This window comes from Lontra canadensis, unplaced genomic scaffold (genome assembly GCF_010015895.1).
Source record: "Lontra canadensis isolate GAN:19392208 unplaced genomic scaffold, GSC_riverotter_1.0 scaffold84, whole genome shotgun sequence".
Taxonomy (NCBI): domain Eukaryota; kingdom Metazoa; phylum Chordata; class Mammalia; order Carnivora; family Mustelidae; genus Lontra; species Lontra canadensis.
The window spans coordinates 1,638,185-1,661,074 of NW_022631078.1; the positions used below are offsets into that span (position 1 = coordinate 1,638,185).

The following is a 22,890-nucleotide window of genomic DNA, read 5'->3' on the forward strand; positions in this document are numbered from 1 at the left end:
GTCTAGGCTGCGTGGCGTGTGCACACACCGCAGCGCACGGCGTCTCCGGGAAGCGGGCGGGCGGTCCTCTCCTGTACTGCTGAGCCTGGGAGCTCAGCCCCCACCCCCCTGCAGTTTGCTGACCGAGCTTATCTTGAGGTAAGATTCTGGTTCTCGTTTCTTCTATTCCGGTTCCCGGATTTCCCTTCCGGGCCTTACCACGGTCTGTCTTCTCCTGCGTTTGAGTTGAGCTCGTTCTTTTTTTTACTGTCCCCAAAATGGATATGTTTGTTTTACTTTTTCTGAAAGGGTTTTTTTTTTTTTTTTTTTTTTTTTTTTTTTCTGCGGGAAATGGGGGAACAAAGGGAGAGGGAGAATCTCAAGCAGACCCCCCCACTGATTGAGGAGCTGGTGGGGACTGGATCCCACGACCCTGAGATCATGACCTGAGCTGAAACCAAGAGTCAGACGCTCCCCTGACTGCACCCCCCCAGGGGCCCCTGGATATCTTTGCTTTGAACAGACTTTACTCAGGTACATTTATGCGACGTAATTTTTAATTCTGGCCGTATGTAGCAGTCAGCTCACGAGACCCCCAGACACTCAACACACGCTCCCAGGTCACCACTAGCTCCAGCACCCCACGGGGGCGGTTCTGGTGGCCCCAGAACGCCGGCAAGGCCAGGTGAGGGAGGACGTCCTCACGCCGGGAGGGAGGCCTGGCAGGGCCACGCCTCTGCTCACACCGTCCACAGCCGCTCTGCCCACAGCTGCTGGAGCCTCGGGGACCCGCCAGAGGCCCCATGACTGCCCAGCTGCACGTGCATGTGCGTACACACGCACACACACGCGCACACACGCACACACACAGACACACACGTGCACACACGCACACACACGCACATATGCACATAACACGGTTCCAACTGTACTTAAATCCTTACACCCGGTTTCCTAGGTACCGAAAGGCGTACAAGCTTCCCCCCCAAGCACGAGGGCCGCTGTCCACTCTGCGTCCCGCCCGCCCCTCTGAGGCTGCTTCCTCTCCGGCAGAGCGGCTGGGGCTCTGCACGGTGCTGCAGCCCTAGGCCTGGGAACCTAGGGCTCAGCCCAGGGGGCCGCTGGGGGTGGGCGTGGCCGTAGGTGGACGTGGCCGCCTCCCTGGACTCTGCACTCAGCGGCTCTGGGAAGCCTCCTGAGCTCTCAGGCCGCACCAGGCCCCGTCAGTTCTGCTGCCCCGGGACAGCCCCTCCTCCTCTCTCACGCCTCAGTAGCTGCACCGCACCCTCTGTGCTCCCACCAGGGCTTCCGGGAGACTCTGCTCCCAGCTGGGCCCTGCTTCTCCCCGCTCCCCAGAGGGACACAGCCACTGCTGGACCAAGAATTGTTCACACAGCCCGGTCACAGCCTGGTTACAGTCCGAGTCACAGCCCGAGTCACAGCCCAAGTCACAGCTTGGGGAAAGAGCCTGGGGACCCAACATAAAGACACAGCCTGGGTCACAGCCTGGGGACACAACCTAGAGACACAGCCTGAGTCACAGCTGGGGACACAACATGGGGTCACACTCTGGGACACAGCCTGGGGCTATAGTCCGGAGTCATAGCTTGGGGACACAACAGAGAGATATGGCCTGGGTCACAACTTGGGGACAGAGCCTGGGGACACAACATAAAGACACAGCCTGGGTCACAGCCTGGGGACATAACATAGAGACATAGCCTGAGTCACAGCCTGGGGGCACAGCCCAGGGACACAGCCCAAGTCACAGACTGGGGACACAGCCTGAGTCATAGCCCATGGACACAGCCTGGGGACAGAGCCTGGGTCACAGCCCAGGGACACAGCCTGGGGACACATCCTTGGGACACAGCCCAGGGACACAGCCCGGATCTCAGTCTGAGTCACAGACTGGGGACACAGCCAGGGGATACAGCCCAGGTCACAGCCTGGGGACACAGCCCAGGTCACAGACACTGCCCGGGGACACAGCCTGGGGTCACAGCCTGGGGTCACAGACTGGGGACACAGCGTCAGGTCACAATCTGGGGTCACAGCCTGGGGACACAGCCCGGGTCACAGCCCAGGGACACAGCCTGGGGAAACAGCCCGGGTCATAGCCTGGGGACACAGCCCGTGTCACAGCCTGGGGACACAGCCCAGGGTCACAGCCCGGGGCATAGACTGGGGATACAGCCCGAGTCACAATCTGGAGTCACAGCCTGGGGACACAACATAGACACATATCCCAAGTCACAGCTTGAGGACACAACATGGGGTTACACCCTGGGATACAGCCTGGGGTCACAGTCCAAAGTCATAGCTTGGGGACACAACAGAGAGACACGGCCTGGGTCACAGCCTGGGTCACAGCCTGGGTCACAGCCTGGAGACACACTGGCTGGGTGTCTTCACACCACTTTGTTCCGCCGTCCCCGCCAGACTCTCTCCCCTCCCATCAAGACTTGGAAAAGCCCAGAACTCCCCGAGCCAGGCTGTCATCTGGTGACACACGGCCTCTCCTGTGAGGGCTATCACCCTCTCTCTCCTGCGCCCAGGCCCCTGGGTTCCTGGGGCTCTGCAATGGGGGACCCCAGCAGAGTCTGGGCTGGGAAAAGAGCCCCCCAGCCTCCCACCTGCTGGAGAAACAAGGCACCAGCCTCACATCCCAGGTCCAGACCCCCAGCCCAGCCCTGCCCGCTCCTCCATCCCCTCCGCCAGCTTCCAAACGGCCACAGAGTCCTTCCCTTTGCTTTGCTCCTGAGCCTCGGGCATCCCTCCCCCTCCTCAGCCCCGTGCTGCTCTCAGTGGGCCTGGACGCCCCCGCCGCCCGCGTCCGGAGAGGCTGGCGCTGAATGGGGGACAGCCGGCGTGGTCCAGCGGCTAAGTCTAACAAAAACAGGCATCGACTTGAGTGCTTTCCCAAGGCTTGTTTCTCCCAGTGATTTATTTTTACCGTGTCTCCCAAACGTCAGCCCTCCCCCACCCAGAGCCTGGGAAACGGCGGTCCACACTAGCCTCTCCCGGGTCACCATCTTCTGTCTAATCCCCAGCCCCCACAGGCCGCAGGACAGCTCCCGTCTGACCCCCGTCCTCGTCACCCAGGTGGCTTGGGCTGTGCTGGGGCTGAGTCTCCCGCGGCCCCACCGGCCACCTTCCTCCTGGAATGCAGACCGCGTCATGGCGCCGCGAGTCACACACCCAGCCGCAGCGCGCCGCCCACAGTCCTCATGGACAGAGCTGTGCCCCCACCAGCGGCGGACAACATGCTCCCGGCCTGGAAAGCAGCCCTGGGCTCGCGGCCGATTGTTCCCCGACGCTCCCGCCCGGCAGCGCCCCTGCTACCACTCGTGTCCTTCCTGCTGTGCACGCTGGCCTGTCCCGGACATTTGTGTCATCGGACTCACACCACATCTGTCCTTCCGTGTCCGGCAGCTCTGGTTCCGGGTCCCTCCAGGCTGTGGAACGTCACTCCTTTTTCTGGCTCAACCGTGTTCCGCTTCTCAGACACGCCGCTTGGTCACTTGTCCACGGACCGGCATTCGGGGCGTTTCCACTCTTCCGGCGGGTTTACACCGCTGAGAACACCCGTGTGCAAGGGTTCCTGGGGACACACGCTTTCCCTGCTCTTCAGCGGGCACCGGGGGTCCCACGAGGCACGGAACCGCCCAGCCACGTGACAGCACACCGCGGAGCCGGACCGGTTCCCCGAGCAGCCGCACGGTTCCGCTTTCCCACCCGCGGCGCACGAGGGTCCTGGGATGGCCTGACTCGGTGCTGCTCCCTGAGCCGGTGCTCCGGTGCTGGTGTCCCCCCACACCGGTGGGGATGCCACGGCGTGCTCCGGGGGCCCAGTCTGCCTCTTCCCGAGTGCTAGCCCCGCTCAGCAGCTTCCCGTGTGCTCAGCGGCCATTTGCACGAAGATCTTCCTAGAAGCAGCTGCTACTCAGGTCGTCTGCCAGCTTCGTAACGGGCTATCGGCCCTTTGTTGATCTCATCACGGAAGATCTGTGTGTTCGGAGACAAGTCCGTCGCCAGATGCCTTACGGGCAAATGCTCCCTCCCCTTGCGTGGGCTGGCCTTTCCCCGGCCCGGCGGTGTTCTCCCAAGCAGACGGGCTTCTAGTCGTGGCGGAGTCTCCCTTACCCGCTCTCTCTCCCTTACCCGCTCTCTCTGTCTCGTTGCTCATGCTCTTTGCGCTGGATCTAAGAATCCTTCGCCAAACGCAGGTCGTGAAGAGTCCCCCTGTTTTCTTCTAAGACTTCTATGGATTCGGTCTATGGCCCATGTCACATTGGCTTCCGTCCACGGTGGGAGACGGGGTCTAGCTTCAGCGCTGGCCGTGTGGCTTCCAGGGGTCCCAGCACCACCGTCACAGGGCTGCGGATGGAATCCGTGGGGCCTTATCTCTAGACCTTTCCCTCCCCTGGACGGAGGGTCCCACGCTCATCTGGAACCACAGCCCTCGTCCATGCACAAACCCCCCAACGTTTGCCCCTGCTCTGCACGTCGTCGTCGGCAGGGCACCCAGGCCACAACTAGGACACGTGTGTCACCCACTGCTGGCAAGAACGGACGGCGGTCCGTGGTTCCCTGGGTTGGGTAGAGCAGGTAGTGCTTAGAAGAGGCGTCTACACATTGTACCCGACACGCAGAGCTGACAGTGTCTGGTCTGCAGATGGAGACGGGGGCCCAGCCTGCCAGCATCCGTTGGCCAGCACACAGGGGACTGCAGACGACACCTTCCCCCCTCCGCCCCCAGGACTCCCGGCACCCAGGCACCCCTGGAAAGGAGGGGTACGTTACAGTTCTGAACTTCCCGCACAGGCACATGGCGTGCTGTGTTCCCTCCTTGGGGACAAAGGACAAGGCCCCCTGGAAGACAGGTGGGCTTCTCGGCCAGGAGCCTGGCAGGGCCATCGGAGCGCATGGCTGGCTGGGTGCCGACAGGACCTGTCACTTCCTCAGAGCCTCTCTAGCCAGAGTGCCCGCCAGTCACCCTCCTGCTCCTCAGACAGGCTGCGGCCCTCAGGGCAGGCCTGTGTGGAGCTCAGACCTGGGGCCCCCGCCCCAGGGTCCCAGGGACATCTCTCCCTTCCCCCGTAGCCAGGGACAGGGCCGCAGCCGCTTCCTTTACTTTGCTTCCTTTCAAGAAGGGCTTTGGCCCTCACGGCAGTCCTGCGGAGGCACAGGGCCTGCACGCTCCTGCCGACAGGGCGAGGGGAGTTCGGGGTTTCCTGGAGCTGCCACTGCGGGTGCAGGCCCACAGCATGCCCAGACACCACGGACTGCGGTGTCCACGACCAGGACACCCCGGGGGCAAGCTGGAGCGCCTGAACTGTGCTGAGGACACATGGCCTGGCAGAGAGGACTGCGGCTCGCCTCGGAGCCTCTGGTCCCGACATTTAAGGTGGAAGGAAGGACTGCGCGCAGGCGGAGTGGGTCACGGTGCGGCCAAGTGCAGGCTGGGCAGTCATGCCCCCAGAAACGCTTGGGGCTCAAAGACGCAGCCAGGAGTCGCCCCCTCCTTTCCGGAAGAGAAGCTTCCCTGGCGAGCTCCTCTGCATCCTTCAATACCCTGTTCAAATGCCCCTTGCAGACCCTTGACAGGGTCCCAGGCCTTCCAAGAAAAGAAGGTGGTGCCCCGGGGACCCACAGGCCCTGCCCCACAGTCTGGGCCCCAGCCCCCAGCAGAGTCAACCCCCCGGAGCACACACTGTGTCTGAACGAACGAATGAGGGAAGGAGTAAATGAACAAGTCAGTGAACGAGCAAACAGGTGCGCAGACGCAGGAGCGCTCCCACGTCCGAGCGCCCCCGCGGAGCGAACTAGGGTCAGCCTACGCCCCCAGCTGCAGTCCGGCTCGCACGGATGCCGCCCCCCAGGAAGGCTCAGGTCTTCTCTGTCGCGGGCTCCGTCCCACGTGAGGAAACTACGCACACAGAGCGGGAAACCAGAAGAGCAAAAATTAAATGCGAGGGCCGCTGGGAAAACGCCCGCCGTGCAGAACTCGAGCCGACCCCTCTGTCCCGCCGCCCCCGGAAGCGGCCGGGTTTAACCTGGGTCTCCGGAGCCGCTCCTGAGGTGCGGAGAGGCTCGCGGGGGGAGCAAGAACAAGGTTGCAGAGGAGCAGACCCGGACTCTGTGAGTCGCCGGCTCCGACCCCAAGCCTCCCTGCAGGCTCGCGGGACTAACGAGGACAGAGGCAGGGACGCCGCTGGGAGCGCCCGCTGGGCACGTGGCCCTCACCCCGCCTGGGGCAGAATCGGCCTTAGCAAGGAGGAGCAGCCCTGTCACCAGCAGCGGCTCCAGGTCTGGGAGCCGGACGGGGCAGGAAGCGTGGGGACGAGTACAGCTCAGTGGCCCGAATTCACGCGGAATCGGGCCCGCAGCCAGAGTTCCCGAATGCCCAGGCGGCCTGGAGAAGCCCCCGTCTGCCGGCCCAAGCGTGCGCCTTCTAGGGATGCCGACCGACAGGTGCTTCTACTACGGACGGACACGTCTGGAAGACAAACCCAGCCTCCGGGACGAGCTCCTCAGAGCGCCAGGTCCTCCAGACGCTCCTGTGTGCCTGCGACCCCGGCACCAGAGCTGGCAGTGCAGGGGGCTGGCACGTGGCCGTGGGGGTCAGGAGGCTGCCGACACAGGGGCTGGGCTGGGGTGGGGCCACTGGGAGCCCGGCTGGGCCTTCAGGGTACTCTGGGTCCTGCAGGCCCCCCTCGGCCAGGCGGAGCAGCCGGCTCAGCCCCAAAGGTTCATGGGATGCCTGGATGGGGCGAGGTGGGGCCAGGCTTGCTACCCTCCCCCCCCCGCCCACCCTGCCAGAGGCCCAGAGCCGCTGGAAGTGCAGGCAGACTCACTGCCCCACCATGTCCCCAGATGTCCTCAAACAGTCTCCTCGGTGATGCTGGGGGCAGGGGCGCCCCAAGCCAGTCGGTCTCCACCCTGTAAGGGGGCCTTGTGGCTCTCCTCTTTCCTGCCCTGAGGGCCACTGTGACTTTGGGGGCCACGCTGGGGGCTGCCTGGCCCATGAGAAAGCTGCCCTCGCTCCCGGAGTGGCCCCACCATCACCACTAGTGCATTTCCGTGCCCTGAGCCCCGAAGATGTCCTAGTCCCGTGCTCGGCACCTGCTGCATTCCTCAGCAGACCTTCGTGAGGACGGAGTGGGTCCCGGGGTCATGGATCGGCAGGAAGGGGCTCCCGGGTAAAGGCGGCCAGATGGGGTTGGCGCCCAGAGCTCCACTCAGAGGCTCCTGGGAGCAAACGGCAGGGGTGACCGCAGGACCTGGCTGTCTTATCGTGCGGTGACCATATATCCTGCAGCTCCCCAAGGAACCAAGGCTGCAGCACACCCCTGAATGGGGCTGCCGACCCCAGGGAGCCCGCCGACCCCACAAGACCACCCTCTCCAGTGACAGAGCTCCGGGCAGGGCTCCGGCCAGCCTCTGGTGCTCTTAGCCCGTGGGGAGGCCATGCTGAGTGCCGCGGGGGGCCAGGGTTCCTACTGGGCCACACAGAGCACCCCCCTCGACCTGGATGGCGCAGCTGCCTGGACAGCCGCTGTGAGGGCTCCCTGCGCTTCCTCTAGAATATCTGATTCTTTTTCAAAGACAATCCCCAGACACAGCGCCCCTCAGCTGTTGGACAGCCTGATCCGGTGGCCGCGGGGATGCTGTCGCCAACTCCCACATACCCGAGGGGATGGGGTCACCACGGGTGCCTGACGCCTGCCCAGCCCGAAGCAGGAGGAGCCCACGCCCTGCGGGCAGCCTCAGCGAGAAGCCACAGGTGATGGACGTAATGGCGTCCGGGCCACAGCCATCCTATGTGAGGCATGGCCTCCGCTCCCCTCTGCCCACGGCAACTCCAGGGGGCCAGCAAGTCCCTGCGGGCACGCCCGGCACCCAGGCTCCCCGCCCCCCGCATGCCCCCGCAGCACCACAGACACCACACCGCAAACGAGCCAACGCTACCCCGGCGCCATCACCCCATCGGGACTGCGCAGCCCAAGGCCCTACCCAGAGAACGGGAGGCCCTCGCAGATGACCCGGGCTGGGGCAGGGGTGGGGCGCGCTGTGTCAGGTGGCACCTCGCCGCCCCTGCCTTCGACGGGGTCCCTGGCTGTGGGCTCTTACCGTCCACGCAGGCGGGTCGGGCTCTCGTGGTGCCCGCGATCTGCCCCTTTCTGCAGGCGCAGCGAGCCGTCTGCCGGGCGATCGTCCTCCGAGGCTGGCTGCTGTCCCGGTCCAGGGTCACAATCTCACAGGTGCCAGCGGCCAGCTGACCTGTAAGAGAGACACAGACGCCGCTGAGTGTCTGCTGCGAGGGGACGGGCCGCGCAGCCCTCCCGCCCGCGGAGGGGCCCTGGGGGCACAGGGAGGCAGGCCGCGTCCCCAGCGCGTGCGTCTCAGGCCCGTGCCATCGGGAACACGCTCCCCGAGCGCTGGCGCCGGGTCAAGCCCGCGGGCTCCGCTCCACACAGCTCACGGGCAGCCAGGAAATTAAACGTGGCCCGGGCTGCCACGCCCGGGAATGACAGGGCCGCGTGACGCAGTCAGGAGTCTGATGGAAGGAGCCGGCCTGCACGGAGCAGGGCTGTCGGAATCCAGGCTGGGCCCCCGGGTCTCCACGCAGCCTGGCCTGAGGGCAGAGCATGCAGCGAAGACCCTCGCCGGGTCTGTGGACGAGGGTGAGGGAGAAAACCCCGCCACACGGGGCTGGCCAAGAGCAGCGGGGACGCGGCCGTCACCGGCCACGCCGGGCCATCCGGGACCTCCTGTCCCCCACACAGGCTGGTTGGTGCACCACACACACGCACACACACGTACGCATGTGAGATGTGCACACACGCTTCTGCATGTGCCCCTCACTCCTGCTTCCCCACGTGGACTCGGCCGCAGCTCCTCAGAGTTCGTGGGCACGGTACTGGGGACAGCGGGGACCTAGGGCCTTGGTCTGTCTCTGGGCCAGCGCAGCACACACAGAAAGGACTCGGTGACCTTGAACGGGACAAGTCAACCAGTGAAGTGGCTTCCCCTTCCCCTCCTGTCTCCTAAATCCCAGCGGGGGTGCCCATCCGGCCGAGGGCCCAGGGGGTCCACATCCCGGCAGAGGAAGAACCCCGCCTTCCGCAGGACATCCCTCTGCCTGGGACACCGGTGCCCTCCGCTAAGTGCCACATGCTCACTCGGACGATAAAGACGGTGTCAGCTGTGGACGGAGGGTGGACAGACGGAAACTGGCCACCTCGCCCCATGGGAGACGGGAGGTCGTCCCTCGTTTAGCCGTGCAGGTCCCTCCCTGGGCCAGGACACCAGCTGCCCCCAGCCACGCAGCCACGGCCCCACCTGCATGTCCCCTCCGGAGAACCACCAGAGGTCCCACTCGCTCATGGCCTGCGCCTCCATTCCCTGGGCAAACAGGAGGCACCTGCTGTATACTGTCCACGATGTTGGACCCTGGGCCCATGATGCGAGCGACGCAGATGGCACGGTGCCCCGAGGGGATCCCACCAGCTGGGAAAACCACCTCATACAGATGCCCAGATGCAGGGGCCCAGCCCGCCCATCACGTGGGGGCCGAGAGTGAGACAGGACAGTATCGTGGGGGGTGGTGCACCTCAGAACAAGGGAACAACGGAGAAAAGACGCCATCCTGAGGGGCCTGAAGGGCAGGTGGGGGGAGGGGCCGTCCCTTCCCTGCAGAGGGAAAGCAGGCGGCACCTGTGACCCCCAGACAGCGTTTCTCAGCCCCAGTGTCCTTCCTCGTCCACGCTACTGCTGTCACTGCAGGCCCTTCCTCCCAGCAGACCCTGGGTCCTCCAGGCAGCTCACTGCACAAGACTGTCCCTGCCTTTCTGTCACCTGTGTCACGTGGGGGTCCCCAGCCCACCCAGGGAGCCAGGTCCAAATCAGGCATCACCAAGTTGGCCGGACAAAGCACATAGAGCATCCAAGAGCCACCCAGCCCACCCTCGACCCTGGGGGTGCCGAGTCTGAGTTAGTGCCAGGAGCCACAGGTGCGGCGGCGGTGGTGGGCACTGGGTACGCCCAGCCCTGGGCTCAGCGGGACTGTGTGCGGTGGCCAGAGCCTGCCCTTGATGGCACACAGGGTTTGCTGGGGGCACAGCACAGGTGCAGGACGAAGGAGGCCAGTGGGGTCTCTTGGGAATCTCTTCCCTGGACGCTGGGGCCCCTCGCCATGTGGAGCAAAACCCCACTGGGGGCAGTGCCCAGCGCCACCCCTGGAAGGCTTCGGCCGCAGGCCTGGACTTCCATGAGCCGATTACAGGAAGAATTACAGCCGCTCAGAGAACCGAGGGGACATGAACCGGGCAAGTGGACAAATGCAGCAGCGGGAAGAGGGCTGGGCGGACACGATGCTCCTCTTGCCACAAGACGCGACCACGGGAAGCATGTGTGTGAGCCGGCCAGGCGCACGGCAGACGCCGGGGCTCACAGGCCCGTTGGACGTTGTGATTTGCAACTGGGAGGCCTCTGTCCTGCCGCTATTTTAAGCTCTGCTGGCAGACAGGGGTCACTCCTCACCACCGCCCGGCCGGGCTCCAGAGTCCTCGGGGTATGTCAGTGGGCAGCAGAGACCCGTCTCCTGCTTCCCTGGACACCGTGAGTCCCAGCTGCTAAGTAAGTCACCAACCAGCTGTGCGACTCCCCGCCGATGGCATTAATCGGCACACGAGCCGTGAGAACACCTGCCCAGGCACGTGGGAACACCTGAGCCTAGATCCCCGCGTGGAAGGGGGCGGCCAGGCGGCCACAGTGAGGGCACTGGCAGGGCTGCACGTCTCAGAAGACCCTCACCCAGGCAGGTGTGTCAGCGGCAACTGTCAGCCAGACACCATCATCCCCAGAGGCCGCCATGCTGGGGTCGGAATGACGAGGCCGCCAAGCGCTCCCCTCGAGGCCTGCACGTGCATCCACTCCAAGCTGAGACCCAGAGCAGGTGCCGTGGACGCAGGTCTGTCCTGGGGTGGCCGTGGGAAGGAACCAGAGACGGGGTCCACAGCACATGCTGCATTCTCCCGCCTGGGGAGCGTCCCCCCCTGCGGCGCTTAGGGCGGTGAGAGGCTTGGGGTGCTAAGGGGACCGTCGCAGTGAGGGGTCGGCACCAGGCTTGTAGCCAGTGGGCCGAGGTGAGCGTCCCCTGCTCCCCTGCGGGTGGGCAGGGCGTCTGCAGGGCCAGGCTGTGGCCACGGGCCCGTCCCTGCTCTTCCCCTGCCCCGGGAGCGCACTGCCCGCTCAGGCCCCTTGACCTCCAGCTTGGCCTCGGCTCCTCCCTGCGGCCTGGCAGTGGGCAAACACACTCATGCCCGCAGCCCCCCTCCGGGCCCTGCTGGTGGCCAAGCCAACCCCGACGGGACTGTCCTCCAGCCAGGGGAGCTCCCAGAGCCCGGGACAGCAATGGTCAGCGGGGAGACAACAGGGCTAGAGATGGGTCTGGGAGCCACTGGTCAGGACATCTGGGGCCCTGCAGGCCAGTCTGTCAGATCAGGGCCCTGAAGGGCCTGCTGGCACCCACAGGACCAGGACAAGGCCGTGCCTGGACACCGCGTCCCTGCTCCAGCACCAGCGGCCACAGCCACCGTGGAACCCCGGGCCTCTCTGCTGCACCCGCGTGGGCTGCAGTCCAGACGGGCATTGTACCTGGCCCTGGGGGAAGGGGCTGGGGACGCTCACCTCGGCCCACAGGCTACAAGCCTGGTGCCGCCCCCCTCACTGCGACGGTCCCCTGAGGCACTGGCTCTGGGCTGGCCTGGCATTGGGGTTCTGTCCCAAGACCCCACACCTCGACAAGGTGAGCCCCTTGTACCCTCTCCCTGCACACTCTACAGAAACTGGTCCCCGAGGTTTCATCGCCCAGGCTGGCGGCAGGGCACCAGCCCCTCACGATCCCCAGCCCAGTCCCCAGGGGCGGGCTGCCACCACCCACACCTGAGTCCAGTCACCGGAAGGGCTGTGAGCACGTCCTCAAAGCAAGTTGTGCAGAAACCTTCTCAGGTTCGTTGCGCTATTGCATGGAAAGTCATTTTAATTGAGACCTTGCAACCCGCCGGCTGGTTCCCAGAGCTCCTCCTTCGCAGGAGTCCAGAGCCCCAGGCCCCGAGGTCCAGCCTGGCCTGGTGCCGCTGCTCAGGCAGGCGTCTGCCAGGTGCGGCCACACCGATGACAGTGACTGCTCTCCATCGGCCCTACGGGGAGACAGGCCCTCAGTCCTCAGGAGGGGCTTGCTGGCCTGGAGAGGGCCTCAGATGGCCATCCTCATGCTGTCCCCCGTCCTCAGAGGGCCACCCGCCAGGGACTGGAGCTGGAGACTCAGGCCAGGAGCAGAGTGGCCAGTACCCAATCCCCCTCCTGGCATTTCCTCCCACTGCCTCGGCCCGCACTAGCGCCCTGACCATCACGGACACAGGGGACACAGCTGCCACACTCTGAGCTCAATATGGACACTCCTGGCATCGGCCCTGGGCTGGTCCCCCCTGGGCTGGGTCCCCACCAGTGTAAGTGCACAGGGCAGGCCTTCCTGTGGGACGCGCGGGGACAGACAGAAACGCAAGGACCAGTGGGGACAAGAAGGGCTCTCCAGTCCCAGGGGACACAGCAGTGACAGAGGAGCACAGCAGCCTAGCCAGAACCTTCACAGGATAACACGGGGGTCAAGGCCAAGACCCGAACATGCTGGGCGCCCCCAACCTGAGAGTCGGAGTCCAGGGCTCTGTGCCTAGTAAGAGTGAGGACACGCCAGCAAGCAGCTCATCACGGTGGGCCACGGCAGGTCATGGTGGGTCACGGCGGGTGACAGCAGGTCATGGCGGGTCACAGTGGGTCACGGCGGGTCACAGCCGGTCACGGCGGGTCACTGGGACAAACCTGAGAGTGTGGAGTGCCCGTCCCTCGGGGGCATCATCCCTGCCACTGCCCACTGCAGTCCGAGTTTCAAGACAGGACATAGGTTCCCGTGCCCACTGTTCCCAGGATGCTGATGGGGGTGAGACCCCGGGGCACCCGGTGCCCTAGTTAGGCACCCTCGGGACCCATGTCCCCAGATCTGCGAGTCTGTGTGTGTCTCAGTGCGCTCCTCAACGAGAAAACACTCACAAAACCACGAGGAGACAGGACTGACAAACCCCCGGGGGTGGAGGGAAGCACGTCCCCAGCGTCCAACGGTGGGCTGTCCGGGTGGCCTGGGTGGCCGGGGGGGGGGCACGGCACTCACCCCCCATCCACACTTCAGGGGTGCGGAAGCTTTGTCACACGTCCCAGCGGCCTAGATACAGGCCGTGCTTGGAGAGGATGAGGCCGCGCTGCCACAGGCAGGAGGAGGCATCTGACGTCCTGACTCTGGCTCAGACCCTCGACTTTGGGATTGAGGCTGTCGTTGTTCTCATTAGGGCGAGACCTGCAGCAGCATGGCCTGAGGCCAGGAGATAGCAGGAGGGGAGGCCTGGCAGGGGCTGCTCGCATCTGGGGTCTGGGAGATACCCGGGTGCACGGTCGCCCCGCACAGGCCACGGGCTCCGCCTCACCCAGCGCAGCCCCTCGGAGCCCTGCCTCCGCTGCCCGGGAAGGCCCTCCGGTGGGTGGAACAGACAGCGTGAGATGGGGACAACCCAAGTCTGCTGGGATCTCCGGGACCAGATCCCATGGACACTGACCTTGCCCGCCCCCCCCACTCCCAGCCGCCCACGATGCGCGCCTGCCACCCAGCAAGGACACAAGAGCCACGAATTCACGACAACTGGCTTGACTCACCACATGGGCGGGCTGCCGTGTGGACTCTGCGGTGTCCCTTCTTGCCGTCCGTGGAGGACCACACAGATGGCCGCTTGGCCACGGCTGCGGCCGGAGCCCACACGGCTGCTGTCCCCCAACGGCGGACTCTGGCAGGAGTGGTGGTGTGTGGCTCCACGGGGCAGGACACAGCGGAGGAGGCCGGAGCCTGGGGCGGCCTTGCTCCACACCCACCTCTCCCGACCCACACTGTGGAGACGCCTGCCAGAGGCGGCCGGTCCCAAGCAGGCCACACGTGGTTTTATCCCGACCACGGAAACAGTCAGTAAGAGAATTAAAACACACAGAAAAACACTTGGCAAAACCTGACAGAGTATTACAGCCTTGGGATCTGGGCTACGGGCGACCCTGGTTCCCACAGCGTCCGCCCTGCACCAGGCCCGCCCCCGGGGGGAGCACAAGCCCCTCCCCCTGCAGCGTGGGCAGACCTGCTGTGTGTCACCCACCCGCATCCCTCTGCCTCCTCCCTCACGGGGCAGGTCCCTGTCTGGCCAGGAGGACGGGGGAGGGCGGTGCAGGGGGCAGCTCGTGAGCCCTGCGGTGGTGCGCCGTGGTAACGGTCCTCTCCCACCGCCGCTGTCCTCCGCCTACCGTGCCTGACCCACAACGTCCCGTGGGGCCGGGTCCTCCCTGCGGCTTCAGACACCCACGGGGTCCTGGAGTTTGTCCCCCGCAGGCAAGGGGGCTTCTACACGCCGAGCTCCCTGGCCTCTGGTTCTCTAACCCAGTTGGACCTCAGAGGAGTCAGCTAGATGCTTGCAGCGGACCACCACGCCCAGGGCCGGCTCGGGGACAGCCCGGGGGTGTGTGGGAGGGGCACAGAGAGACAGAGAGAAATCAGGAGTGGACAGAAGCACCCCCTCCGACCAGGCAGCACCAGCAGGCCACGTGCAGTGTGCCCCGACCCAGGCTGAGGCCAGTGGGTGCAGATGGCATGGCAGGTCCCCACGCTGCGAGCGCACAAATGACCGAATGACGGTCCCCACAGGAACCAGGGCCTTTGGGGACCCAGAGCCAGCCCAGCCGGCCCACAGGCCCCTCACGGCATGCAGGGCCCATGGAGAGCCCTGGGAGAGCAGGTGTGGGCCACAGAGCACCCCCGTGCCCTCAGACGTGAGCTCAAGACTGATAAGCAGAGGCACCCGTGCACACACTGTGATGCACACACACATGTACACACAGATGTTCACACACGTGTGTGCACACAAGGCTTTCCCCCAGTGGACACCATTGCTCCTTCCTGCTCAGCAGAAGCAAGTCTATTCCCACTGGCCACAGAACCACTGGCCACCCCGCCTGCCTGAGGCTCTGGGATCCCTCAACAGTCCTGTTTACTTTCCAGCTGTGCCTCCCCGGACAGCCACCAGCCCGGCCATCAGCCCAGCCACCAGCCCGTCTACCTGCCGGCCAGCTCCTGGAGACACTCCCGTGACCACACTCAGCTGTGCCCTCCATCTTCTGAGTGGAAAGTTCCATCTGTGTCTGCATGCGGCGGGGGATGCTGGGGGTGCCGCCCTCCAGCTGGGAAGCCTCCAGCACAGCCTGTGTTCCCAGAGACGCCCCCACAAATGGCCCAGCAGGAAGTCAGGGGGCCCTTAACCCCGTCTGAACCCTGGTTCCCCAAAGATGAACTCCTGGCCTGTGGTGAACTCGGGGCTCAGTGAGACCAGAAGGGGGAGGGAAGGAAAGCACGAGTATGTGTGAACCTGGGAGGCCAGGTCCTGGATGGTTCCCCTGGGATTCCCAGAGACCTGGGGAGCGGCCTGGCCCTTCTGTGCCTGTTCCTTCCTGGTTCCAGTGCAGAGTGTCCGACGGCCCACAGCAATCCTGCCCTGGCTTGGCTTTGCAGGGAACATGCCAGTAATGTCAAGGGCGGGGGCTTGAACTTGGGACAAAGAGGGCAGGACACATCTGCGTGGACGTGCTGTCCCAATGCTGCCCAAAACCAGACAGTTGCTTCCTTGCCCATCTTGAAGAGGAGCCGTGGCTCGCCCTGCTCTGCCTACAGTGCCCCCCTCCTGCTGTCCCCTGGCTGTCCCCACTCACGCAGCTCTGAAACACAATTACGACTTTTTCCAGCGAAGTCAAACCTCTCTCGAAAAACGCCCAGACTGGGCTGACCTTGTCCCAGTCTGCTCCTGTCACCGCTGCCCTTTCTCTCCCATGGCCATCCTCACACCCAAGCCACATCCCCTGCCCAAACCCAGAAGCCGGGGGGCTGCCCGGGTGGGCAGGCGGCAGCCCCCTCCCATGGCCAGGCACGCCCTTCCAGAAACTTCTGCCGGCTCACCACCGATGCAAAGAGGCCCCTGCCCGCTGCCTGGCCTGACTCACGGCCACCTGTGAGCTTGGAAACGAGACGTTCCCTTCCCGGGAGCAGGTGGGCTGTGCCAGGAGGGAGGGACAGCCCCGGCCGCTCCCAGCTCCGGGGGCAGGCTCTGCTCCAAGGCGTCCGCACGGGCAGCCTGTTCCAGGTGCTGCTCCGCCGGGCTCTCCGCGAGCGGGGCGCTGCAGTCCAGGCAGGGACAGCTGCAGGGACCATCGGAAGGAGCCCGGGAATAATAGCTGTGGTTACGGCTACGAGGCAGGCTTTTCCCGGCCTCCTGGGCTGCGATCAAAGTCTTTCTAGTTAAGTTCCCTCCGGTGGCTCCACCATGAGCCTTAATCCCGATCCCTCTGTGCTGCCCTCACCGGAGCCCCTTCCTGCTCCCCCGGCCTGGGGCTCACGGGGCCGCACCTGCCGACAGCGGGGCGCGGGGGGACAGCCAGGCTGGGCCACGGTGTGGGAGCAAGCAGAAGCCACCCTGTGGGGTCGAGGGCCTGCCCGGGGTCACCGTCGAAGCCGCCGGCCCTGCTGCAGACTGGGCATGGCCAGAGATGGCTGCTGGTCCATGACATTTGGGACCCCACTGCCGCAGAGGGGGCTGACGGCTTTAGGAGGGGAACGCGGGCACCTGCCAGGGGCCCCTACTCGACCTTCACAGCCAAACACATGGGAACACAGCCGCCTCCCACTGAGAAGCAGCTGACCCTAGAAGGTTCATTACCCCTGACCCTGGAGTAGGAAGGAGTGAGCAGAGCAGCTGTGGGTGTGCGCTCTGTGCTGGAGACGGCTGGGACCTTGGGGCCTTCCTGCCGCCCAGGGTCACCGGCGTCCCCCGCGGAAAGCACCTGCTCAGGTCCAGACCTGCTTCTCCCCACTCAGGCCCCTGGCCCCCATCAGAAGGACATTCGCTGGGGAGAGCCAGGTGACCCCGCCGTCCCCTCCTCTTGCCATCACTACTAGAAGGCAGAGGGGGTGGCAATAAAGGGCCACGTCGCTCTCTGCTCCCGAGGTCAACAGGCCAGCTCCTCCGGAGGACATTCCAGAGCGCCGCGAGCCGGTTCTGCAAATCTCACAAGGAGGGACAACCGCAGGGCTCAAGACTGAACCCGGCCACAGGACTGCACCATCGAGAGGGGCGGCCTGAGCCCTGGGCCCCTCTGCCTCATGCCCACCTGCCCGGTTCCCTGTCCGGCCTCTCCGCAGCACAGGGCGGGGCAGAGCCTCACCCCTCACCCGACGCTCTGTGCTCAGGGCTGCCGCAGCTCGGGGCACTGGGGCCTTCGGGCCCACATGGGGTCCCTGGCCTTCACCGTGGCCTGAAGACCAGCACCCCCACCCTCCAGAGCCAACGCAGGCCTCCAGGGACCCCGTCGGACTTCCTCCCTGCCAGGGACAGCCTCCCCACGGCCCTGTCCTCTCTGCAGTGACAGGAAGAGGGCACTTAGCTCTGCTGGAGTCCCACACTGGCCAGGAAGCCAGGACAGAGTCCCCAGCAGCGGGTGCCTGGGCCCCTGTGACCAGGAGAACTCGCCAGCACGATGATCAGGGCTCAGTGCAAGAATGACACAGGCAGCAGCCGCCACAGAGCTCAGCGTAACCCGCTTGCCTGCCCAGCCTCGCACCCTGGAGAACAGGTGGCAGCCTTGGCCTCCCCATCTGTGAAACGAGCCAGTGGGACAAGCCCACAACCGTCCCTCTCTGGACTGAGCCACTACCGTGGAGACAGACACCGTGGGGAGGGGGCGGTGGGTAAGGGGGTGGCGGAGGGAAAGCCCCCATCTGCCACGAGCCAGGAGGTGGGGGGTGAGGGGTGCAGCCATCTACGGGCTGCGGGAGAGAAGGCGGGGCTGACGGCGCACAGGGAGACAAGCGGCACGCGGAGGGCGGAACCCAGCCTTGGGGAAGCCTGCCTCCAGGCCCTGGGGTCTAGGACTTGGCCTTCCCCACAGAAGGGTGTCACCTGCAGGGCGCAGATGTGAACAAGCTTGAGGCCTCGCGTGTAGATCACCCTGGTGGCCCGGGGCGTCTCACAGTCCCTGCAAGAGGGAGACACGGGGAGATCAAAGCCTAGCGAGATGACCAGGTGACACGGGACACAGAGGCTAGAGGGACAGACGCCCTTAGAGACGGAGCAAGGGCCACACGCTGAGCGGTTCGGGGAAGACAAGGAGTGGATTCTGCTGGGCAGCTCCGGGAGACACGGGTCCTGCCCACACTCGGCCTGGGGTTCAGTGAGACCCTTTTTAGGACGGGAGACCTCTGAACTGGGAGGGTCAGGTTTGCGTGGTTTGAAACCACAAGGGCATGGGCTGCAGGGGCCTCCAGACCCGTGCCAGAGTGGGCAAGGCTGGCTGACCCGGGGCACAAGGGCCTCAGAGGTACCGGCCAGGGAAGGGCACAGGGCAGGGGGTGGGGTGGCGGCGGTCGGTGGGATGGTGCGGGAGGACCATCTGTGGGGCCCCGGGCCGGAGCCGGGCAGGACGGGTCGCTGAAGGACAGAGCGGGACCCCGAGTGCCTCCCAGCCTGGCACCCCGCACAGGGCAGGTCCCTGCCGGTCCTCCCGCTGAGCCTGCCCCCGACACCCGGCTGCCTCCACCAAACCGGGGCGGGCCACCCCGGACGGGGCCGCAGCTCCCAGCAAACACCTGCGCTCCGGGCCCCTGACCCGCCGGCGGAGAGGACGGCTGCGTGCGCACAGCTGGGCCCGGGCTCTCGGACTCGGAGTCCACGCTGCACGTTAAGTAGAATCACAAGTGAAAACGCAGCCTGAACACGAGACGCGGGCCCGGCCCCATGCCGACCAGCAGGCTGGGGTCCCTGCAGCCCCACTGCTCCTGCCGGCCAACACGTGGGCCTGCGTCTCAGAGGGGACTCGGGCCCGGGGTGCCCGGGCCACACAGGGCTGGGAGGGCTGCCAAGAGCCCGCGTCCCCCCTTGGAGCCTCGGCCACCACCCAGGCCCTCCTGCGGCCCCTGGAGACTCCGGGCCCCGCAACGTCCCAAACACTGCCAAGAACCCTGAAGGGGTGGAACTATCCCGAGTCCTCCCTACGTGGGGGCAGACAGGGGGCTCAGCACAGGCCAACGGACCCAGGTCCCTGCTCGGGAGCCCAAGCCCTCCGCTGTCAGGACCTCGGCTCGGAGACGCCTCTCAGGACTCGGTGACAGAGCCGCAGGGGGCCTTGAGCTGAAATGCTCCACGAGGACAGGAACCGAGAGCGGCACAGCAGGGCCCGTGGCCGCCCCGGCCACAGGAGCCTCACTTGGCCCGTGCTCCCCAGCCCCAGCCTGGAAAGCGGTGAAACACATCAGGGCCCGGAATCTTGGCCAGGGAGGGGAAGAAGAACTAGACCGAGGCCGTCTGGAAAGCAGGGAAAGGCTGCGGAGCTGCTCGGCAGGCCTCCCCGCGCCCCTGGGCAAGGGTGGGGCGGCGGCTGGGGAGCGGGACCAGCACGACCCAGAGATTGTCAGGGGCCCCCCAGCCGGTGCCCAGGCCTCATCCACGGCAGCTGGGCTCGCCCTGCCTGTTGGGAGCGGCCGTGGCTCCGGGCGCCTCTGTTCCTCCTCCAGCCTGGCCCAGCAGGTTCTCCGGGTAGAGACAGGTGACAGACCCCTCCCACAGAGTGTTCCCAAAGGCTCACGACTCCAAGTTGCACTCCAGAGCTCAGGGTCCCCCGGCCTCTGCACGTGTCCCACCCGAAGAAGGAGCACCTGCCGGCCTGTCCCCGCTGACGGCCCCGGGCACCCACTTACATCGACAAGGGAACATGGTTTCGGGGCTCCCTCCGGCGGGTCCTCCGCACGCCTGGCCACTGGGGTCGGGCAGCAACACCCGAGGAGCCCAGAGTCCAGGCCCCACGGGCAGCATTTCTGCTTCCTTCCTTGGGACTGGATTCATCCCCCAGTGTTTCGGGGCCCAGGGTTCCGGACGGCCCCAGGCCTTGCTCCCCCGCAGTGGGCCGGTGTTTCATGGCAGGACAGTCCAGGAGGTGCGCATGCTTTTACTTTTCTCCTTGAGGCAGCGATCGCCGCCCGAGACGTCCATTACAGAGCATCTCACCGCTGTCCAGCTGGCTCCCAGTCAATTATCCCCGGTAATGGGCCCATTAACGAGGCGTCGTCCCGCCTGGCAGGTCCACGCTGCGGCCCTGGGGCCGTCCCGAGCCGGGCTGGAACGCCGCTGGCACAACATCGTAAACTCTGGCTAATTACGCCGCAGTCGATGACTTCGCAGGGGTCAGCGAAGGCGCCGGCGTCACGCTCCAGCACGGAGCGCCCTGGGGCCGGCTGGGGACTGCAGCAGAGCCCGGGCCAGCCTTCCAGCAGACGCACCCAGGAGACAGGGCAGGTCCTTGGAGACACGCTCTCAGCGGCCCCACATTCTTAGACTGAGACCACAGTCCCCCCACCGTGAGCCACGGCCTGGCGTGGCCCGGAGTCGGGAGAGAGGCCAGCCCTCCCTTGGTCAGAAAGGTCCCGGCCCTGTTCCGTGAGCTGAGTCCTCCTAGAGCGTCCGGGCTTTGCTGTGTTAGCTCCTCCCGGCTCCTGCCCCTACCCTCCCACCACACTTCCTCCTCCGGCAACAGGTCCTCGGCCCAGGGGGTCTGCCCATCCCTCCATGGCAAGAAGCATGAGCTGGGGATCTCCTGGCCCCCAGATCCCAGAGGGGCCACAGGGTCACAGGGTCTCCTGCAGAAGGGGCTCCGTGTGTACCTATGGAGCACGGAGCTCACGGCCATGACCCCAGGACGTTCCAGAACAGCCTGTGGCTGGTCCTCATTCCTGCGACCCAGCCTCACTGCGGGCAGCTGCACCGCTGATGACCAGAAGTGCCCCTGCTGGGTGGACAAGTAAGGCTCCCTGAGCCACGGGGTCCCCCACCCAGCGGTCTGCCCTCCACCACAGGAGGCCGCGAGCCAGGCCTCGTCCTGGGGGCTGTGGACGGTCAAGCAGCTCATTCCCTGGGCCAGGCTGCCCCCGCCGGCTGGGTGTTCGGGCTGTGAAGCCCACACCTGTAGGCCGAGCTTGCGGCCACCTGCCCTGGGGCCAGCACCTCCCTGGCTGAGAACCAGAGCCTGATGCCTGCTCTGGCCTCATTTGTCCTTTGGACCATTTCCGGACCCTGGGGACGCAGGGGGGAAATGGGTTCACCGCATCCAGCTGCAGCCGGGACGGGGCCTGGGAGGGGACCCTAGCTGGGAGGTGGCAGGAGAGGGTGGGAGGGGTCAGGACAGGGGCAGAGGAACCAGGCCCTGAGCAGGGAGATGGTGGGAGGGGTGCAGAGGGACAGGGCCCCAGCTGCTTCAGGCGCTGTGACCTTCAGGGAGGGGAGGGCCCTGGGCTGTCCAGGCCATCTGACCTTCCTGCGCTGGAAGATGACGGCCAGGGAGGGCGGGCGCTGGCCTGTGGCTCCCACGTGGTCTGCACAGCTCTGCCTCCCTGCTCTGCTGTCTTTCAGGACGCGCAGGAAATGAGCGGAAAAGGGTTAAGACCACATTGGAGAAACCACGACTTCCACTCAGGAGTCAATGCAAAGGCCCGGACGCCCCGGGAGTGCTGGGGTCCTTGGGTGGCCTGGGGTAGCGGGGGAGCCCGCCATCCTCTGGGAGGAGGGAGAGGCCGGGCGGGGGGCCAAGATGCCTGCCCGCAGGCCACTGCTGAAGGGGATCCCACCGTGAGGGGAGCCCGCCCGGGGCCCCAGAGCCCACACTCCTCACTCCTGACGGTGCCTCCTCCTCAGGGGTGGGGGGCTGCGGGGCCTGGCATCCCCTCCCCAGGTCTCCTTGTTCTCAGGGAAGAGGGCCCTTCCGTGCACCTGGGCCCCTGGAGGGGGCCCGGCTCTCAGCCCCTGCACGGCAGAGCCCTCTGCTCGTCTGAATGTCCCCCTCGACCCTGTGACGGCACGTATAGCCACGAGACGCTCCCCTGGCCGTTCCTGGAGGTCGTGGCCGTGGAAGGGTGTGTCCGGCATGTGGCTGTTTGTCGCAGAAAGAAGCACCCATCGAGGAACCGGAAGGGCTCACCTGGCCCATCTCTCCCAGGCTTGGGCACCAGGAGGACTGAGCGCGGCTGCGGGCACTGCTGCTTGCCCTCCATGGAAGCACGCAGGGGTGGGGTGTGCGGGGTCTGTGACCCGGCCTCACACAGGGCGGCCTGGGGTATTTGTCCCCATGCCCCGGCCCCAGCTCCCAGAGGGGACACGGGGCATGGTCTCGGCTCCTCCAGTTTGAACAGGGCACCCGGGGACAAGCCTCTCCGGCCATCGGCCAGAGGCCCGTGGAGGCTTCCGGGGCTGCCCCACCCTCCCAGCCCCCCAGCCCAGTCCCACAGTGGAGGCAGTTGGAGGGAGGCAGGTGCGGGGATGGGGGCTCTGTGCAAGGAGTCGTCAGCAGGCCCAGAGCAAGACGCATGGTGGGGGGTGGGCAGGGACCCACAAGGGCCTGTGGGGCCGGGGCTCCAAGGCCCCCCCGGAGGACTAGGACCCAGTGGGCAGAGGGTGGTGCCCCCGTTCCTGCGCGGGCATGAAAGCACACCCGTGTTGACAAATGCGCCCCACCCCCCGGTTGGGTGTCCCTCCCAAACTGACCCTTCCCAGCACCTGCAGGCCAGACCCGGCCAGGTGGCAGTGCTTCCTGCTCTCCCTTTGGGGGAGGCCCCCACCCTCCCTGAGCCTCTGTCCCTGTCTGGGCAGTGAGGGTCACAGGGCTAAGGCCATCCCATGGGCAGCCGTTCCACCCTGTGCCCGAGGCTGTGGTCCTTAGGAGTCGCCCACCTGC

General features: G+C 65.8%; 1 protein-coding gene across 2 annotated transcripts in view; it reads right to left on the bottom strand.

Moving 5' to 3' along the window:
* TAFA5 (TAFA chemokine like family member 5) overlaps positions 1-22,890 on the bottom strand; it is a 182,050-nt gene that overhangs the window by 54,910 nt on the left and 104,250 nt on the right. For both annotated transcript variants that reach the window (XM_032882757.1, XM_032882756.1), the window contains exon 2: positions 8,116-8,265. In XM_032882757.1, the coding sequence (XP_032738648.1) occupies positions 8,116-8,265 (150 nt within the window). The remainder of the gene's footprint in view (positions 1-8,115; positions 8,266-22,890) is intronic.